Source organism: Lissotriton vulgaris, chromosome 9, assembly GCF_964263255.1.
Source record: "Lissotriton vulgaris chromosome 9, aLisVul1.2, whole genome shotgun sequence".
In the NCBI taxonomy this organism is placed as follows: domain Eukaryota; kingdom Metazoa; phylum Chordata; class Amphibia; order Caudata; family Salamandridae; genus Lissotriton; species Lissotriton vulgaris.
This window is the reverse complement of record NC_141697.1, coordinates 1,207,405,748-1,207,426,510: the sequence shown is the minus strand read 5'-3', so window position 1 is coordinate 1,207,426,510 and position 20,763 is coordinate 1,207,405,748. Positions and strand designations below refer to the sequence as shown.

Below are 20,763 nucleotides of genomic sequence, written 5' to 3'. Positions count from 1 at the left end.
GCGACTGCGCGGAGCCCGCTGCCACTTCGCATCACACCAGGAACAGAAGGATATACTCACTATCTTGCACTATAACTTTGTAGAGATTTTCAAACTTGTACAAGCATAAAAATGGATGCATATTCGAGCTGAATCCCCTTTGGCTCTGGAGTGTCTGAACACCTTCTAAACAAACCTCTTATGATTAGTTTTTTTCAATCTTATCAAGAGAATGGGAAACCTCTTGTCCTACCCAGACCAGAGCTTTTGAGATCTGTGCGTTTCTCTGTAATACATTATTGAACAGCTTATAAATCTTTTTGTGTCAGTGTGTTTATTAATTAGGGTGGACATGTACACATGCATGCTTAGCGTTCAATGGTTTTACTCTTTCTCCATTGATATGTTGTGAATGTAGTGCTCATTTTAAATGATGGCTTTAGCCTTATAGCACACAAAACCGACTTGCCTGCCTAGGCGCTTTACAAAGCATGTAACAGTTACTCAAAGTCTTCGTGATCATTTTAATAGCTGTGCAAGGATGAAAGACTGGGCTGGCTGAGCCTAGATTCCGGCTGATGACTTATGGGTTTGCTACATGTCTGCATTAGGTGCATTAACCCACTGGGTTATTTCAGGGATCGCATGTTGAACCTCTCAAAAGAAACACGTTATTGCTACTGTGTAGATTGAACTAAAATGGTGGTTATGTTAGGACTTCACTATTTTCTGTGGATATTTTGTTCATGAAATGTTGTGAACTGGATTTTCTGTAGTCCTTTTTCAATCCTTAAACCTATGAACCGCGTGTGCTCCCTGTTTCCAGCAATAATGTCAAAGCCTCCTGTTCAAAACCTAGTTCACTCCCTACCAGCTCTTTTGATGCATTTTATGCTCTATGCCTCATATTAAGTTTAAAAAAAACATGTCTTCACCAGTGTGTTTATCTTGTAATATGGAGTTTGGTGAGAGGAGGGATTTTAAATTGCCTTGTATTTGGAACCTAGGGTGACAGCCTCCATCCAGGTCATTACAGCTACTGTTTCTAGTCCTGGACCTTGGCATGGTAGCCCACTGCATTATGGGTGTTGGAGTCTTGGACTAAATAGACCAACACAACTGAAATTGTTGATTTGTAGGGGAAAACACCGGACTGAAGACGGTGCCAGAAATGACTGGGCGTGTGAGGGAATTACCCCAATTTGAAATGTAGTTAAAGATAGTTTCATATTGGAACGTTGGGTTTATGTGTAGTTCAGCAACACCCCCACAACATCTTTACTTCTTAAATCCTGGAACTTTATTGCCATTTGTAAGCACTGAACATCTCTACTTACGCCGGGAGTCTCGCAAACCTTTGAAAGAAAAATCTTGCTGCAAAATACAGTTTACTGCCGCCTTGCTTCACTGCTAAGGTTACAGGTACTTTTAAACTTATCTGCAAATGCGTTTTTTAATTTATTTTTTCAAATTACATCGGCTTTAAGTTCAACTTTTTCAAAAGGGAAGGTATAGCCAGCTGGCCCGAAATTAAGAAGAATGGCAGACAGGCTTACCTAGAAATCCAAAATGTATTTCAGAAACAACCATAGGTCATTTTTAGCTCTTGGAAAATAATTTTTATGTGAAGCTCCCACCCCGCCTCAAACTGCTTCCATTGGTTGACTTTGTTGTCACTCTCAGTTGCTTGCTTCTTATTCCATGGGTTTCCTCCTTTATTTTATTTTTTTTGCCCCCCACCGAGCATAGCTTTGTTATCATATTTTGAATGGCAGACTCACTTTTAGGGAACTCCTTTTTTTCCTATCTCTTTCGTGCTTCTCTGTCCACCAGATACCCACCCTCCATACCCTCATAACGCATGCAAGCAGGTGCAGTGGCCGCGTCCTCGCGCTTTTTGTTTCGCCAAACAAAATTGCCAAAGCCATTCTGTCCCAAAGACGAGACATGTTGGCTTTGCCAACACTTGCTCTACAAGGGTCTCTGAACAAGCTGCTAATGTCTATTACGTTATTCAGTCTTTCAGTGATCTTTCCATTCAAAGTTATTGTGTTGGAAGTAAGGCATTTTGTTCCTGTCTTTCTCCATAGTTGTTTTCCCTTCCTTGACCTTTGGCACCATGTCCCCTTTTGAATGACGTGAGCTTGTCCTGCAGTGGAACACATTCCAGGAAAGTAAACCACACAAGATTCACTCGTGTCTTCCTGACAGTTACATTGTTGGGAACTGCCAATTTGTCAAAATTTAATTTAAAAGATTGAGGAACAGGGAGGCTTTTTGACTTGTAGCCTCGTTCGGTATTCCTCTGCAATGCTCCTGGTCCCTATTTGAGTGTTCTCTTAAAGGATGAAAGTAAAAGTCCACATTACTGTGGGTCCTTCCTTGGCGCTGGGCTTGGGTCCCTCAGAGGTGGGTCCATTTATCAAGGTGCTCAGTTGTCTGTGTTTATTGTTGATGCCAAGATTATTCATAACATGTAATCGCTGAGTCCTACTACCACAAGCATATGACTGCAAGGTTTTCTTTACTTGCTACGGTGATTTCATATATAATCACTTGTCCCTGTTTAGCATTTGTAGGATCTTCACTGATGGTCCTAAAAGGCCTCACCCGTGAGGAACAAGCTCTTGGGTGCGGTCCTTCAGAGTGCCTTAGATGCTTTCCTTTAGTTATCCTAAACCTGGAGCGAGGTCAGCTGTCTCCGTGCTGCATTGCTCTCCTCTAGGTCCATCTGGCCACCTCAGGGGACTGGATTTCTGCTCTAAAGGCCAACTGGGCTCGCGCTCCATCGTCGCCCTGGGGAAGCCTGGCTGTTGTAAAACAACGGAATTCTGTTGCCTTTTAAGGGTTAGCAACCGGTCTAGCCTTTTATTTTTTTCTCTTTTTTAATGCAGAGGAAAGGATTGACAGCAGCATAGCCGTAGTTTGACTTTTCAGTAAATTGAAAGTAGGGTTTGTTTTTAAAAATGTTTTCTGTACAGTCCAGGTAGTCATTTCTTCAGATTTTAAAGCGAGATTTCCTGTTAAGTGATGATCTGCTCGTAATAGGAGTTATTCAGTGCTTATGAGTTTTACAATCACTTGCAGGCTGTCAGTGACCTGCTCTCAGTTCTGAGTAGCCACACTGAGTCCAGACCGACACCGTAGGAAATCCTAGAGTACAAACATAAATCTGGCTTATAGATGAAACACATTCAGTGAGTAGATGCAGATTACATGTTACTTACAGCAAGCTGGATGATGTTTTTACCCTCCTTTCGGTAACTTAAGTGTAGAAAATAAAGACCAATGTAAAAAAAAAATCGTATCATGGGTCCAACGTGTGGTCAAAATAATTTGGTGTTTATACAGCACTTCCACTATTTCTAAATGCTGTAAATAACAGGTGTTGATGTTACATAATTTAATGGTGATCCATGTCCTGCTTTTGGAAGGGCAGAAGGCTTGTTTGGAAATGCTGAACTTTAAACTGCTATGTTTGTGGTCACTATGATGCCAACATAAAGTGCTCATGTCACTTAGCAGTAGCCCCTTTGCTGCATTGATGGCTCAGTGAATTCTAGTAAAAAAGGCAATGCTTTTTTTCTCAAGTATTCACAAAAACAAACTTCTTTTTTTACAAGACTGCTCAAAACACAATAAATGTTATCACTTTTTTCTCCTGACGAACGCTAGTCTTAAAGATCACTTCTTTTATCCAATATTGGATCTTTCATAGATTCCCATTCCTGAATCATTCCCCGTCGTCTAAGTGAGAGTCCCACAGCGGATAACTGAAGTTACAGGTAATTAACTCATTTTCTTCTTACTCCTCGGATCAAGGACTTGGAACAATGATGATCTTCTGCTCCCTCGAACCTGCCTGATCCCTCTTTTCTAACCCTGAGTGCAGAAACCGTAATAGATGTGCAGTCACGAAGACCGTAGTGATGGTTGTCCTTCGTCTCAATCAATGAACACATGTGGACCTTACATAAGAAAGAGATCTCTGTCTCAGTATTATTTTATACAAACACTGGGAAGTTGTAGATGCAGATTTTTCCTATTATATATGCAATTAGCAGACGCTGCTCAGAAGGAGTAGACAAGGTGGCATAATGCAGTGTGGAGCTAAGAAAAATATAGCAGCTTCCTACTGATTCCACATCTATGCATTCTGAAAAATCTGTTCTTTCACTCTCCCTTTCTTTTCTTATAGATCATAAAAATCCGAGCACAAACTGAGAGCATTAACATCAGCGAAGAAGCCTTAAACCACCTTGGTGACATTGGCACAAAGACCACGTTGAGGTAAGTGCTGCAGAGATTGATGTATATAGTACTTCTGTAGCACGTTCCTAGCCAAGAGGCAGCTGTATGTGGCTGAGTGCATTTTTCCATTTTAATTTAATATAACCTATCAATTGGCAGCAGAGAGAATAGAGGCTTATTTGAGAGCAAGGGTGCGGAATCCTGTTCTAGTGATCTAACATTCCTGGAGTGTGTCTGAAAGTGCCTTTCTCCGGATTGCGTCTTAAGAGATGGTTGTGATTAGCCCTTGAACAGCTTCAGGTGTCTTAGGTACAGTGCACGATGAGATGAAGCGGTGACCCATAACTAGCCTGCAACTACTTTCTCAAGCTTCTAGATGGTCTTCAAACCTTTTTCCTTTTGTTTTTTGTTTCTTTGTTAGCTGGTGAGAGGGGAATGCTCGTCACAGGGTCGAAAGCAGTGGTTCTTTCCTTGACCGGGCTCAAGCTAGTGAACTCGATTAACAAAGAAAGAAAATAAGAATAATTGACTGCAATAGATTTAACTACAATAACAGGCAATTGTAATGCCTATTATAGATGCACTTCCGTTTCTGATGGATAATTCTAGCCACAGATTCTGCACATACTAGATCTGGAAACGGAATAACTCCCGTGTGCTGACCAGTGGCGGCATCGGCCTCCATGACTCTAACCTCATTTGGGACCTTATGACACAGTGTGGCATAAAGGCGCCACCACATCATTGACACTGGTTCCTCTTTTCTGCACCCTTTTATAGGGGTTCCAGAGCGTTGATCCCACTTCTTGCCCATTTGCTGTATTTTCCTAGATTTTTCAAAACGACACTGTGAAGGAGTCCCCTGAGAAAAACGACGTGGTTTAAGCTGTGCTGCATTTACTGGAACCAGATATCGGTCATGGACCTGCATGGCATGTGCCTTTAGTGCCTCATCACCACACACAACCCCAAGTCAAATGCTCGCCGATATATCTGAAGCCCATCAAGGAGTGGGAAGCCATACTCCACGTCACCAAATGTAAGACACTGGAGTGATCCCACTCCAAATTAGTCCTTCCCAGATCTGTTCAGTCTTTCAGCAAGTCCAGGAAAAAGTCAATGGGCAAGTCTAAGCATAAGGGACGTAAGCAAGTCTTGACGCTTCCTTGATGTTCCAGCTCCACGGAGAAGTTGCATAGTCTCACTCAAAAGAGTTGACTCAGACTTTGTCATCTGAGTCAGAGCCCTGGCGCCAATGCACCCCAAATTGCACGGGCCATATTCAACTTGGCAGCAGATTGTGGATTTAAAGGAGTCCATGCTGCAGCTTTTCAGACTGGTTCCAGATCCCTCTGGTGTTCCTTGTAGCCCCTTGGATCTATCGGGTTCCACAGAGACTTTGACCGATGAGGCCGACTGGCCCTGTTAGTTCTCAGCATGTGCTTCCTCCTGTGTTGGCTGTGTTTCTGTTTCAACACCTCTACCTCGATTGCCCTCTGGGTTGGTCAAGTTTTGATGTGGCCTTAGCTCCAGATGTGGTTCTGGCTCCAGTGACGGGACAAAGCACACTTCGGCCAGAGCTCTCACCGTATTACACTTCACTATTACTGTGGCACCGCTCCAGAAGCATTTCTTTGCTGGTCATACAGTGCTTCAGAAGATTCTGATTCCAGTGCGGTTCAGGGGCTCATGCAGATTTCTCTCTACAAAGATGACTATGAGGTGGTGGATATTTTGCTTCTCCCTCATTACACTGATGATAGCTTATTGCTTGGCCTTCAGAATGTTAGTGGCTTAGACACCTCCCCAGACAGTTAGGTTTACCCTTGCATTCTTTGCAGTGGTTATGCGAAAGGCTGCGGTGGTCTTTGATTATAGTTGCCTACAGTAAAGACTAAAGCAAACTTGCTTACGGAAATTCTGCAGCCTGGTCCGTCATGGTCTGAGCCCCGACTACCACTGATTGGGGCCCTTGCTGAGTCTATTGTGGCAGGCTCATTCGACCCTTGTTCTGCTCCACTTGTGAGCTGGCGCCACAGACCCATCGTTACTGACGAAGCATCGGCTTCCGGAGAGCCTTGTTGTGCAGACCGTGCCTAGCATGGTAAATCCTACTACTTTCACTAGTGCTCCACAGGATAGAAAGGCCGAAAGGATGAACGCCTTGAGCAAGAGCTTTTCTTAGTCTCCCAGTCTTATTTACGGATTACCTATTTCTGCAGCTTCCTCACCTTTTGAATCCAAAGCAGCAGCTCCACAAGGGTGCCTGGTTTAGGATGCTGTCCATGGAAGAAGGTCACTTTCCCTTCAGACTAAATTGTTGGTAAAAGGGCATCTACCCAATTACATACCCCACTCGGCCAGTGCTCAGTCTCCCTAAGATTAAGATACCTAAAATGGGAGGTCGAGATTTCGACTGCTTTGCAGCCAAGGATGGAATTGTTTGCCCTCTGCACATTTCATTTAGAAAGGCTTTGAAAACTGTGCTTTACGAAGAGATAGACTCTGTGTCTGTGTGTGTGTCTACAGTATTGCCTCTTAGCCAGTGCCAGGATGCTTTTTTTGAGTTACAGTTCGTGCTTGAACAACTTTTTACATAGAACTAGCAGCCAGCACAGCAGTAACTTTATCTATTTTTCTTTTGAAAATGTGATCTGCTCCCACTTGCTGGCTCACCTCTCATTCTGTAAAACTACAGTCTGCTCTTGCTCAGTAGAACGTAACATTAAATACCTGAGAGTCAGACTTAATGGGATGTACCGGGGGGAGAGGGGGGGATGGTGTAGTATGTTATGTTATGTTGAAAGAGCTTATATAGCGCTCAGCTGCCCCAGCAAAGGGGCGTCCCGGCGCTGAGTAGCAGAGAGATAACTGACTCCGATGGTATTCAACGGGGCATACTTCCAGAAAAGCTTAGTTTAGGGGGGAGAAATGAGTTTTAATTGCTTTCCTGAAGTTCAACAGGCCTTCCTGTTCTCGTATGTAAGCTGGTAATGAGTTCCACAATTTTGCTGCTAAGTAGCGGAAGGAGCGTCCTCCCGCTCGGCAGCGCTTAATCCGGGGTACTCTGACCAGATGTTGACCTGCAGAGTGTAGTGTGCGAGTTGGAACATACGGGGTCAAAAGGTTACAGAGCATTTTAGGAGTAGCAAGCTTTAAGATTTTGAAAGAAAGGCATAGTCTTAAACGGAATTCGCTGAGCCATAGGGAGCCAATGAAGCCTCCGGATGGTGTCAGAGATGGAGCAGAATCGGGGAAGGCCTACTAAGGCTCTAGCAGCCGCATTTTGAATGTGCTGCATCCGAGAGATCTCTGCTCGATTGGCTCCCAGCAACAGGGGACATGCATAGTCAATCGGGAAAGAACTGTAGAATGGACTATCAGCTGCCTTGTGGATGAGTCAAAGAATTTTAATATAGGTCTTAGACCGCATAGAATGCCAAAGCATGTAGCCAAGACTTTTTTAGTCTGCAAGCAGAAACTAAGGAAGGAGTCAAGCCACACCCCCAAGTTTGTGACTTCTGTTTTGGGTTCTGGGGCTTTACCCAGAGCATTGGGCCACCAGTGGTCGCCCCATAGGTCTACGTTTTTTCCAACCAGTAGCATCTCTGTCTTATTTGCATTCAACTGCAGACAGGTAGATTCCATCCAGTCTGCCACGGCGGTCAGGCCGTGTTTAAACCTGGAGACATTTGGGGCCGATCCTTCCGTTAGGGCAACCACTAGCTGCGTGTCGTCAGCATTTGAGGATGACATCTTTGATTCCTAAAACCGTTGTCCCTTTAGGATATAGAATGGTGTGTGCTTACAAACGAAGGCTCCAGCCTTGCGATAGCTCTGCCCCCTCCCTGCCCCCCCTTCCCCCCCCCTTCCCCGCAAGGAGGACCGTGTGTGCGGGGTAGAGTTAGTTCCTAGTGATTGCTATTCAAGTTCTTGTTTTGTGTGTTGTTTGCATGTGCTACGTTTTCACTGCTTGTTAGTTCATAAGTGTTACCCTTCATCTTCAGCATCTCCCTTTCACCTTCCTATAGTTTTTGCAAATGAAGAGTCCAATATTTCTGCTCATCAAAGAGGCGCACTTTTTGAATTTGTTGATTGCCAAAGAGAACAGAAGGCAAAGATTCTCATTTAGATGTGTGACTGTTTTAAGAGGCAGCTCAAAACTTGGAATAAGTTGTAATAACACTAGTAAAACTATTGCAAATGTTGTTCGTTCATTTTTTTGTTGTTGTTGTGTTTTTTGCCTCAATCAATAAATTAACGCTATCTCACACTAGGCACAAATTACAATTCCTTCAAGGATTTTCTTAGGTGCTCCGTGAGTAATTTTAGTATTTCTCCACATAGGTACTCTGTACAGTTGCTGACACCGGCTAACCTGCTGGCCAAGATTAACGGGAAGGACAGTATCGAGAAGGAACACGTAGAAGAAATCAGCGAACTGTTCTTCGATGCAAAGTCTTCAGCCAAAATCCTGGCCGACCAGCAGGACAAGTACATGAAATAAATAGACTGACAATGTAGTCGCTGTTTCGAGGCGCACGTCACCTGTTGAACCCAGGTGGACACTGCTCGGGTGCAAGGCCTGTTGGTCTGTTGGACCTTCAACACACCACTGAAAGATGTCCATCTGCTGTGCGCTTGCCCTAAAAAGGAACACAACGTATTCGGTGACACTCCCAACAAAAAGGCGATCAAGTGGCATAATGAAGACGTTGATTTTACATGGCCCACATCTCTTTGCAGCATTGGATAGTATGCCATTCCTTTTGGACTCCATAAGATTGCCTGGGAAACTAACCATTATTTTTGTTACTGATCATCCATTTTATTGTTTGAACAGTTGCTACTTAAGTTTTGAGTAATGTTGAATACTGTTGTCCTCATTCTAAGTCAAGAACATGCCTGACGTTAATTTATTTAAGCGTATGCTTAGGGGTGCGAGATAGCGCCGCGAAACAAACCCTTTCCTTCTCTTTGTGTCTCCTCCTTTGTTCAAAGAACTCCCTCTTCATGCTTGATTCAATAGAAACACTTTGCTGTTGAGCTATGGATTTAGATTTGAAACCGTAATCGTGAAAGAATATCTATTTTTGCTGACCGTTTTGTTTTTAATAAACTTTTTTGGGTTCATGAGTTGGTTGCAATTTAATCAATTCTTTTTGTTTGAAAAAAAAAATCCTGAAGCTTATTTTTTTTCACATCACAAATCCTGTCTTTGAACTCGAAGCTTGCATGAGGTTTAATTTCTGGAGTTTCATTGGTGAAAATGAGTACATTAAAAGCGACCTTTTGGGTGCATATGTGCTTAATAAATCTTTCCAGCGTAACACAAAAGAGCGATAACAACTCTATGCCTTTTTAGTTACACTATAATACGTTGGGGTCTACAATCCCTGTATTATAAAACCGGCTCTAATTTCTTTATAATCAGCGACTTCTGACGCACCCTGTCGACGATTATAAAGAAATGATGCCAGAACTCAATGTAATAACTTATTAAAGTTGAGTTCTGGCGTCACAATGCCTCAGGGGAAGGACCGGTCATGGTGCATAATTCAAGCAGCTGTGTAAAGAAAATTGGCGTTTCTTCTACTCTGTTTTTACAGCTGTAATGTCACAATGAGAAAAGAGATATTTATGGCGACATGTTTATTTCTTGCACTCCTTGGGTAATTAGAGAATATTTAGAATGTTTCTACACATTCCGAGCTGACTTGCATTAAATTGATTCTAATATCTTTTTGCAACAGATATCTGACAGCTTTTTTTCAATGTTTCATTTTGCACTCAACAATCTATTTTTATTGTTCATGTTAGCGAACGTGCTCTCTGTCATATGAAAGCCCTGCACACCAAGGATGTAAGTGGTTTTTGGGAAAGATGATGGTGTGGCCATGCATTATAAGGGATAAAGTACCCCTTGCTGTACATGATAAGGATATTCCAAGTCACCTTGGAGTTCCATAATCTTGTCTTCCATCTCTGTGGTCATGGTACTCCTCTGTGACTTGCAATGTCCTTAAAATGTACGGCAGCTGTAATTTATCTCATGTATAATATCTTTGTGTGTACTGTATTTTGTAGCCTATCTACACCGTTTCTGGAAAGAGTGGCTATGTCAAAAATATTTGAAACAAGTTACAGGGATAATTTTATGTATTATGAAAATTGAGTGATTTTCTAAATAGGAGACCGCTGCGTAGCTGTTATTGCCTGTATGAGAAGTTAATCAATACAAGTGCTGAAAGATTGGTTACTTCTCTGAGCTGTGCATGGACGCAGCATAGCTTGTCTTTTGTTTTCATGCTACTGTTGTGTCTCCCAGAAATGTTATTTCCTTCCTAAAATGAGAAAGGTGAAGCTGCAACCTACAAACTGTTTCATTTGCATGTGCAGGGTGATATTCTGGTTCGGGAATGTCCAATTGCAGATTGTCTGCCTAATGGGCACGAGTTGAGGTGAGGTCATGAACACCTGCTCAATACAGTCCTCTTTCCACTAAGGGGGGAGTAAGCAAAAACTGGGTCTTGAAAAGGTTTTGTAAGTTCTCCTCATGTCACAAACAGATTTCTCTTGAAACTGCCTAAATTAGACAGTGGTGGGCAGTATCCTTGCTTTTAAAAAGTTGCATCTGTTCTACTCTTCTCCACCTGGATTACCGGGCATACTGTGAATTACTCCTTTTTTTTTGGGTGACAACACAGTTCTTTGCTGCCACTGCGGCTAGGGATGTGACATGCGATCAGTAATCAAGAAGCCTCAAAGTTTGGCACCAAATAGTAATGGATGCTACAAAATCCGTGGTACAAATTGGTCAAACATCCATTCAACATTAAACAAGACACCATGCGTTCATAAATACTCTAGAGATATGCCTCATAGTTGGTCAACTCTGTACTCGCAGGTTACTCAATGTATGTGTTTATTTTTAATCATGTTGTCCCCCAAGCTAGCATCCAACAGAACCTCTACCTGGATCCAACAAGCCCAGATGCTCCATGCATTTGATTATCATGGGACATGACTACTTGACCCCAAGAAAGACTACCCACTTCTCAGTCTGTTGGGGAATGGGCAGGTCTGTCGACCAAGAAGATGCATAAGCAATTGACAAAGCCGTAGACCGGTAAAAACCATGATCCTACAACTCCATGAATAAGACTTAGCCACCTAGCGAGGATATGACCAGGGCACAATGACCATAATGCATGATCAGCAACTAAATCAGACTTTGGTGTACCATGTTAACCCGCAGACCAGCAAGGAAAGTGACCTGACCTGTATAAAGCACAGGGCTGTGCAAATGGCAGAATGTGTTACACAAATGCCTTCATGTAACAGGCTCAATTTTGAGAAGGGATGTTCTTCTGGTGCGATAGAAGCAGCAAAGACCAATATATATGGAATTGTGATTAGTCGTTGTGCTTCAGAAGTTGGTCAAATTATAACGTAGTTATATATTTCTTTGCTTACTCCAGGCATGCTCTAGATGCCTAGTTTTGGAGAAGGAGGAGTCTTGCATACCTGTTGCATGTGATGTGCCCTAACATAAGATATTGCACCTATCGTGTTTTAAAGTGATCAGACCTAAAGGATTGAAAATTCCAAAATTCTGAAGTGGCAAAATGGAACACCAAAAAATAAGAAAATGCGTAGTTGAAATAGATGTGAACTACAAATGACGGCACCGTCGCATCTCTGTAGTTAAGATTGACATTTTGGCATATTTATATTGACACTCCTGCTCGATGCCGGACCCTCATTTGGAAATGTTACCAAATTTTTAAATTTCACCAGCCTTTGCACTGTGTAAACAGTCAAAAGTCAAGAACCCTCCTAAGGCAAGTCGTTGTAATCACTTGCGTTGTAAATGGAATGTGTGGTTCAGACGCACTCCTTGTTCCTCCCGCATTGTTAATGAATGCGTGGTAAAGGAAAGTGCGGTTGTTTCATACAACCACTAGACAGGGACGGCAGTCCCTCCGGTTTCTGAGTCTAAGCATCTTTAATAACGTACTGCTTCGCTTACGTTAGATTGAATTACATTTGCCTCAGAAAAGCTTTGAGGACTTTCCAAGTATGGATTGGGCTATATTAAATTAAATCGTGCAGATGCCGTCAGACCAATGGCCCAAGAACAGAGCAACTATTTGCATAATTTGATTTAGTGGTCATCACTAATGGTGGCAAAAGTGACTGGATTTATTTTCTCATTGATGTTGACCTCTCGTGGCCACATTAGGAGTGCACAAATGCATGAGTGGCGATTCCGCACCTTAGGAGTTAACCATGGTGTGAGGAATGAATGGAGATTCCAGATTGAACTCTTAGAATTTCGGAATTACAGAGGCAATTGATAATTCCCTGGTATTTCCTCATTTTGCTAGAGAAAGTAAACAGAACTGCAGCATGCTTGTGGTTCTTATTTTCCTGATGGGACTAATAACCGCTGTTACTGTCACCATCAGAATGAAAATGTATGTTGTAACAAAAGCAAAAGTAATTCCATAAGAACTGTTGCTCTTGACTTTTTTTTTTAATAAGTTTAAAGAACAATTTAGAGCTGGGTGGGAATAAAGTTGTTTGTGACCAGAAGTGGTGTGTTTTGGGATTACACCACAAGCTTTTGGGACACATCCAGGGGCACTATAGGTACAACGAAGTACAGGTTCTTTTTAGAGAGAAATATGTAACTATTCTGTGATGTACATTTTGGATTTAAATTAGTTCTTTCCGCTGGTTAATTTGTACAGGTGGTAGGGAATGGGACTTATTTTTGGGGAACGGGACTTAATTTTCATGATCAACCATTTACCCAATAGAGGCAAGAGAAAGACAGAGAAGGGAGAAAAAGGTAAGAGGCTGTTGGGTAAACAGTGACAAAGAGAGAAGCAGGGATGAAAAAGACCCTCCAAGTGTGAGATAAAGAGACCGAAGATGTACAGTGAGGGAAGGAAGAAGCATGAATTGAAATCAAGGCTAGTCTCCTTGGCATTTGGTAACCCTGGATCCGCAGTGCCAGAGGTAGGCTCCAGACAATTAAGTGCTTAATTTGTAAAGAAGAAAATCAAATAAGCACCTGGGCCAAAGATTTTACTCTGAAGCCACGGATGGTGCTTTCAAAGGGCAGGGTGATGAATACCAAGGCTGAGTAGTCGATTCCACCTTATGTCGCTTTAATCCACCAGACACCTTCTCGTTCTCTCTCTTTAGCCGGGGCGTTTTCATCTGTACTTTCTTCCATTGTCACTAGTTTTTCCTCTTTCCCTTACTCATGTCCCTTTTTTTTATGTTTTCCTCTCTCTTGCTATCAAAGTCTGTTGAGGAAAAATAATCCCCGGTCCCCAAAAATGAGTTGCGTCCACCATCCGAAACTTGCGTTACTGGGAATGTTCTTCTGGTGGGATTGTCAACGGAGGCAGAAACGGTTAATCAGGCTGCCCCAGGAAATATTAGAAGGTATGAGGGGGCCTGGCAAGACCACTCCCATGTGGTGTAGCCCGTTAACAGTGCAGGGGACAATAGGCCAAGCGGGCTGTAGAACTTTGCTGATTGATGGGAAAGCTGTGCTGGTGCAATGTGTCTACCTATCTTTTAATTGAATGTTCTAGAATGGACCTAGATTTCCCTCTATGGAGATTTCTGTAGGATACCGAATGCTGTGTCTGTCTACTGGAGGGTGGGGAGTTAGGTTTCTTCTATAACAGTTAGAAAGCTTTCATTGCACAGAATCTTTAAAAAAAAGAATGCCAGTGGGTGGGATCCATCTGCAACCTTGTTATGTTGTCATGTTGCTTAGTTACATGGAATGGTACTAAGAATGACATTCTTGGAATGTATTCCTATGACATTTGGAATTAGTATTTTTAAGTGTATACTTATTGAGGCGTTGGTAGGTGGACACATTATGATATAGACTTGTTTACCTGTGCTCTTTAGCTGCAATAAAGGAAACCCAAATTAATGGTTGCAGTTTGTTCCTTTTCAACACTGATGACGCGGAGCAGACTGATTCGAACCTAAGAAAACTGCCATTTACTGTGATTTAAGTCATTCGCTTCCAAAGGCTGTCACTCCTGGATTTTCAAGTCTGTTCCCTTTTAGATCCTGTATTGGAACGACTTCTACGATAAATGTTAAGTGCTTTGTTCCTTTCCGCGCTTACCATATGGATTTACCGACCCATGTTCTGGAGTGATGGTTGCCAGCGAGGTTGGTTTCTTCAGGCTTCACGAGGGCATCCAGGCTTTGCGAGGGCTTCCGATTCCTGCAATTCTATTACAGGACCGGAGGCTTCAGATTATGCTTCTCTATTCTTTACTGCAAAATCACAGCAGCCAATAACAATATATAATTAGTTAAAATTAACTACATTGCCCATGATGCTTTCTCATAAGCCACGCCTCCACAGCCCATAAGAGCCGTCTGCACAGTCCCATATTCCGCTTTCGTTGCTGCTCACAGCAAGAGTTAAGTGCGCCTTCCCCGTTAGATCGCTTATGCTAATTGGTATTGATTGTCATTGACTGTGATTGTAGTATTGATGGTGATTATTTGTTTGAGAGTGACTGTTTGGCTTATATTCATTGCCTTTGTTGTGACTTATGCTCGAGTTACTGCCGCGCTGTTGCTGCCTTAGGAGTGAGTGCATGCCGGCATTACAGCGCGCTGCGATCTCCGATACGGGAGTTGCTTGCGTATGTTTCTCAAAGTACCCGTTATTGTTGAAGATGCAACGCGGTTAACAGTCGCTGGCATACTTATCGGTCACTGACCTGGCAGTTGCGGTTTCCCGATCAGTGGAGCCTCATTTATCTCGGCCTTCTCCCCTTTGTGGCGCTCCTTGAGCCGGCGTCAGGGCTTCCCTAATCGCCCTTAAATGCCGCACGTGCAGCGTGGCTCTCGGCAGACGTACGCTTCCCATCGCGCGCATTTGGGCCGCTTTTGGGTTATTTTTGGGCGCGATTTGGGCGGCGCACCTCGGCGCGAATTTCAGGGCATTACCAGCACACATTTTTCGTCAGGATTACCGCTCTACCTCAGAATCGCCTTTTGGGTTGTAAAATCATAGCCATTGGAGTGCGCACACGCTCTTAATACTGCTACTATTGTTTGGCTTAGGTCTCTGACCTGTGGAATACAGCATTGCTGAGGGGGTTGAGACTGTACTGAGTATTGTTCTTATTGTGTGCAAGTGGGCTAACCCCCCCCCCCCCCCCCACCTCCTCCCCCTCTTACTCCTCCTGGTGCATAGTGTTTTTCTAGTTTTGGCAATACTTCTCTTCACTCAACCATTGTGGTCATGGATGATTGAGGAGGAGGTATTTGAAGGACAGCAGGAGACTGTCATAGAAGACAGCCTGGTGGAGGCTTTGGACGCCTCGGTCCAGTCCTCCATGAACAAAGAAATTGAGAGCACGGTTCCCCAAACCGTTCACCAGGCTTTGGCTGCTGCATTGCGACCTATAAAGAGGCAGCTTGAGAGCTTTGCCAAGCGCCATGGCTATGGCAAGGAGCCGCAGAGGAAGAAAGCTAGAGCTTCGGCTTCTGGTGGGGGCACAGATGCCGGACGACAATGGCCGCATGCGCATGCCCTGTCGGCGCTGCCCAGCAGTGGGACAGGTGACGACTCTTATTCGGGGGCTAAGGCTAAATGTAAACAAAAGTTGCACATTGACACTGATACCACCACAACTGGCACCGATACCGACACCAATACTTCCGAGGATCCTTCTCCACCGAAAAAGGCGAAAACATCCAGCCCGTCTGTTTCAGAGCTTCCAAATACTCCATTCACTTTTGATCCTACAGATATAATGCACCCCCGGTCCTCGGACTGGACCCCAACTCCTGAGGTATCTGATTACTTACACGAGAATCTCCTAAAGAGTTTCTCTAGAGGGGCTCTCGGCCGACGTGCGCTCCCCATCGCGCGCATTTGGGCCGCTTTTGGGCTATTTTTGGGCGCGATTTGTGCGGCGCACCTCGGCGCGAATTTCAGGGCATTACCAGCACACATTTTTCATCAGGATTACTGCTCTACCTCAGAATAGCCTTTTGGGTTGTAAAATCATAGCCATTGGAGTGCTCACACGCTCTTAATACTGCTACTATTGTTTGGCTTAGGTCTCTGACCTGTGGAATACAGCATTGCTGAGGGGGTTGAGACTCTACTGAGTATTGTTCTTATCATTGTGTGCAAGTGGGCTGATCCCCCCCCCCCGCCTCCCCCCCCCCCTTACTCCTCAGGGTGTATAGTGTTTTTCTAGTTTTGGCAATACTTATCTTCACTCCAACTTTGTGGTCATGGATGATTGGGTTAGATACCCTAATGAGGATGAGGAGGAGGTATTTGAAGGACAGCAGGAGACTGTCATAGAAGACAGCCTGGTGGAGGCTTTGGGCGCCTCGGTCCAGTCCTCCGTGAACAAAGAAATTGAGAGCACGGTTCCCCAAACCGTTCACCAGGCTTTGGCTGCTGCATTGCGACCTATAAAGAGGCAGCTTGAGAGCTTTGCCAAGCGCCATGGCTATGACAAGGAGCCGCAGAGGAAGAAAGCTGGAGCTTCGGCTTCTGGTGGGGGCACAGATGCCGGACGACAATGGCCGCATGCGCATGCCCTGTCGGCGCTGCCCAGAAGTGGGGCAGGTGACCACTCTTATTCAGGGGCTAAGGCGAAATGTAAACAAAAGTTGCACATTGACACTGATACCACCACAACTGGCACCGATACCAACACCAATACTTCCGAGGATCCTCCTCCACCGAAAAAGGTGAAAACATCCAGCCAGTCTGTTTCGGAGCTTCCAAATACCCCATTCACGTTTGATCCTACCGATATAATGCACCCCCGGTCCTCGGACTGGACCCCACCTCCTGCGGTATCTGATTACTTACACGAGAATCTCCTAAAGAGTTTCTCTAGAGAGGTACGCAACCAACTTCGGTCGGAATTTCCCCGGCCGGACATTCCCGATAAGGTGGCGGAAACGCCGGAAATAGACGCGAGCCTCCTCACGTTCTTGAAGAAATTTACCAAGGATCCGAAAAGAGGCATAGACCGCGCATGGGGCGAATGTCAGGACAAGTTGTTGGTCCCTTGACGAAAATTCTGGAAATGGCCATGGATAACTCTGCTCCTGTGGACCCTGACATCCTCGCGGGCTGGACCCAGCGGGCAATATGCTTACTAGGAAACGCCAACTGTGCGATTTCATCCGAAAGGCGCAAATCACTGCTCATTAGAATGGACAGTAATCTCACCAAACTGGGAGACGCTGAACCCGGGCCCTTAGCGGGTGGACATCTTTTTGGAGAGCACTTCGTTAAAGACGTGTCAAAATACGTCAGAACCTTTACGTCCATAGAAAAAACGAACTGGAATCAAAGAGTTTTTCAGCAGAGGGTTTTTAACAGGGCTGGACGAGGCAGGGGCCGCTCATCAGGCCGCAGTTTCCAGCAAGGCTCCCATGGAGGCGATTTTGGACGTGGCAGAGGGGAGTGGGATTCCAAACGTGGAGGCACTTTCTACCCCTCTCGTCGCAGGTTCAATCGGGGACGGTTCCAGAGTGGCGGCAACAGAGCAAACTTTAAAGCCCAGCAGTCCTCAGGTGAGTGTAAAGGACCATTCTCATCTACCTTTGGGGGGTCGCACTCAGCATTGTCTTTTGAATTGGCAGAAACTGACCCAGGATGCGTGGGTGTTGCAGACTATCATGGGTTTTCACTTGGAGCTTTACTCTCCTCCGTTTTAGCTAGAACTTCCTGCGAATCTCCATTTTTCCCTACAAGAATGCAATTTTATAGACAAAGAAATCGCAGAGTTGCTGCAGAAACACGCGACAGCCCCTTGCAACGAGGGGCCTCACGGTTTTTGCAGCAACATATTTCTAGTACAGAAAAAGGGAGGTGGAAAAGGGCTCGTCCTGAACCGGAAGGACTTCAATTAGTTTCTCACTTACAACCATTTCAAGATGGTAGGAATCCATCTTCTAGCTGACTTGTTGCAGGAGGGAGATTGGCTAGTCAGGTTAGATCGCAAGGACGCCTATCTCTCCATTCCGATTTTTCCTCCGCACCGACGCTTCCTTCAATTCCGGTGGAACGGTCAGTGGTACGAATATCTGGCCCTTCCTTTCGGGCTCTCATCAGCTCCATGGTGTTTCACCAAGATGACGAAGCCAGTTGTTGCCCACCTGCGCGAGCGGGCTGTGCGATTAATCATTTATCTGGACGACATCTTACTCATGGCTCAGAGTCAGGACATCCTTCTACAGCATCTGCAACTCATGACTGCGCTCCTGCAGAGCTTGGGATTTGTGATCAACCTTTCCAAGTCAGTCATTTCCCCGACGCAGACAATATACTTTCTCGGATTCACGATAAACTCGAGGACAGCTCAGTTGTGCCTTCCGAAGACGAAGTTGAAGGATCTCGAGAAAGAGATACTAACGTTACTGAGAAGACAGATGGTCTTGCTCGGAGCCATAGCCAGGTTGGTGGGAATTTTGGCCTCCTCAATTCAGGCCATTTTCCCAGGCCCTCTTCACTATAGGGCCTTGCAGCGTCTAAAGATGCAACATATCCAAAAGGGGCTGTCCTAAACGGACATCATTCCGTTGTCTCAGGAGGTCAGGACCGAGCTTCAATGGTGGCTGGACCACGTGGATGCGTGGAACGGTAGGGCAATTTTCGGTTCCCTACCAGAGGTATTTATCGTGTCCGACGCCAGCCGCTGGGGCTGGGGCGCACGCTGCGGAGACATCTCCACAGGCGGAAGATGGTCTCCGCAAGAGTTGTCCTTACACATAAACTGTCTGGAGCTTCTTGCGGGTTCCTTCGCAATTCGAACATTATCCCAAAGCAGACCTCTTGCTGCATCCTCCTCCGCATGGACATTGTGTCGGCGGTGAGGTATATCAACAAGTTGGGAGGCACGAGATCGTCTCTTCTTGTCGAGATGGCCAAAGATTTTTGGCACTATTGCCTCAATCACCAAATTTCGATGATTGCGGAATACATCCCGGGCCAGTCCAATCAGGTAGCGGACTGGAATTCCAGACATCTCAGGGACCACAGCGACTGGAAGTTGCTTCCCAAGGTCTTTCAATGGATACAGGACATTTGGGGTCCATTTCAGACTGACCTTTTCGCCTCCAGGCTCACATGCCAGGTTCGTCAGTTCTTCAGCTGGAGACCGGACCCAATGGCTCTGGCAACCGATGCATTCCTTCAGGATTGGTTGGGTGCACTGCAGTACGCTTTTCCCCCATTCCTACTGATCCCAAGGGTTATGCCACAGGTGATCAATCAGCAGAGATAGTCCTGGTGACGCCGTGGTGGACAGCCCAGCCTTGGTTCCCAATGTTGCTACAGTGGAGTTGCGATCTTCCCAGGTTGCTTCCCGAGTCGACATCGCTACTCCTGGGCCCTCTCATGGAACGCCATCCGATGATTCTAGAGGGAGTCCTCACACTGATGGCATGGAGGCTTTCAGGCAGCAGTGGCACATGACAGGAGTTTTTGACAAAGCTTCTGAATTCATCAAACAGGCTTGGGCCCCTTCAACGCGGAAACGCTACTAATCGGCCTAGAAAAACTGGGTGGTTTGGTGCGTGGAACGGCATTTGGATCCCGTGAGGGCGGAACTACCCCAGGTGTTAAATTTTCTCTCGAATAAAGCTTCGGAGGGCCTTGCTTATCGCTCGGTCAACAATTTTAGATCAGCCATTTCAGCGGGTCATGAGCTGGAGGACTGGAAACCAGTTGGCATGCATCCGGTCGTATGCAAGCTTCTTAAAGGCATTCGTGTCTCCAACCCACCTAAACCCAAATATGCGGGTCTGGGATGTTTCTTTGGTCATTTCCTTATTCAACCGTTGGCCAACTAACAATCTCCTTTCTAGGAAGCAGTTATCTGCCAAGTTAGCTATGTTGCTATGTCTGTCGGCGTGCAGACGTTCCTCGGATGTAAGTGCTCTCTACATTGCAGGTAGAGTATTTACTCCAGAGGGAGTTTAGTTTCAGATTACTGGTCATACCAAGACTCTGTCACGACACATTGATTACAATGCGTTTCCTGATAATGAAAAATTATGTGTGGTACAATGTTTAAAAGTGTATGAGGAATGTACAAGGGTATTGATACCTCAAGGTTGTTATCAGCTGTTAATTGCTTTACAGAAACCGTATAAGCCAGTGGCGTCTGTCACTATTGCCAGAGGGATTGGATATATCATGCAGGAAGCTGGTATTGACCTCCAAATATTTGGAGCGCATTCTGTCAGGGGCGCTATGGCCTCCAAGTCATATATGTTGGGTTTGAATATTCAGGATATCATGCGTCGTGCTGATTGGTCTTCTGAATCAACATTCAAAACTTTTTATTACAAGCCGGTGGGAGATATTACATCAGTAGTTTTTGGAAAGTGTTAAACTAGCATAATCTGAATCCTCCGGTCCTGTAATAGAATTAAAATTTTGCTAGCGTTCGCGCCAAGAATTTTCAATTCTATTTAAGACATGGAGGC

At 44.9% G+C, this 20,763-nt stretch overlaps 1 protein-coding gene across 1 annotated transcript in view; it reads left to right on the top strand.

The window, feature by feature from the left end:
* RUVBL1 (RuvB like AAA ATPase 1) overlaps positions 1-9,366 on the top strand; it is a 138,200-nt gene extending 128,834 nt beyond the window's left edge. The window contains exons 10-11 of the mRNA XM_086939288.1: positions 4,178-4,269; positions 8,578-9,366. Coding sequence (XP_086795414.1) covers positions 4,178-4,269; positions 8,578-8,737 — 252 coding nt within the window. The 3' untranslated portion in view covers positions 8,738-9,366. The remainder of the gene's footprint in view (positions 1-4,177; positions 4,270-8,577) is intronic.
* Positions 9,367-20,763: the final 11,397 nt, after the last annotated feature.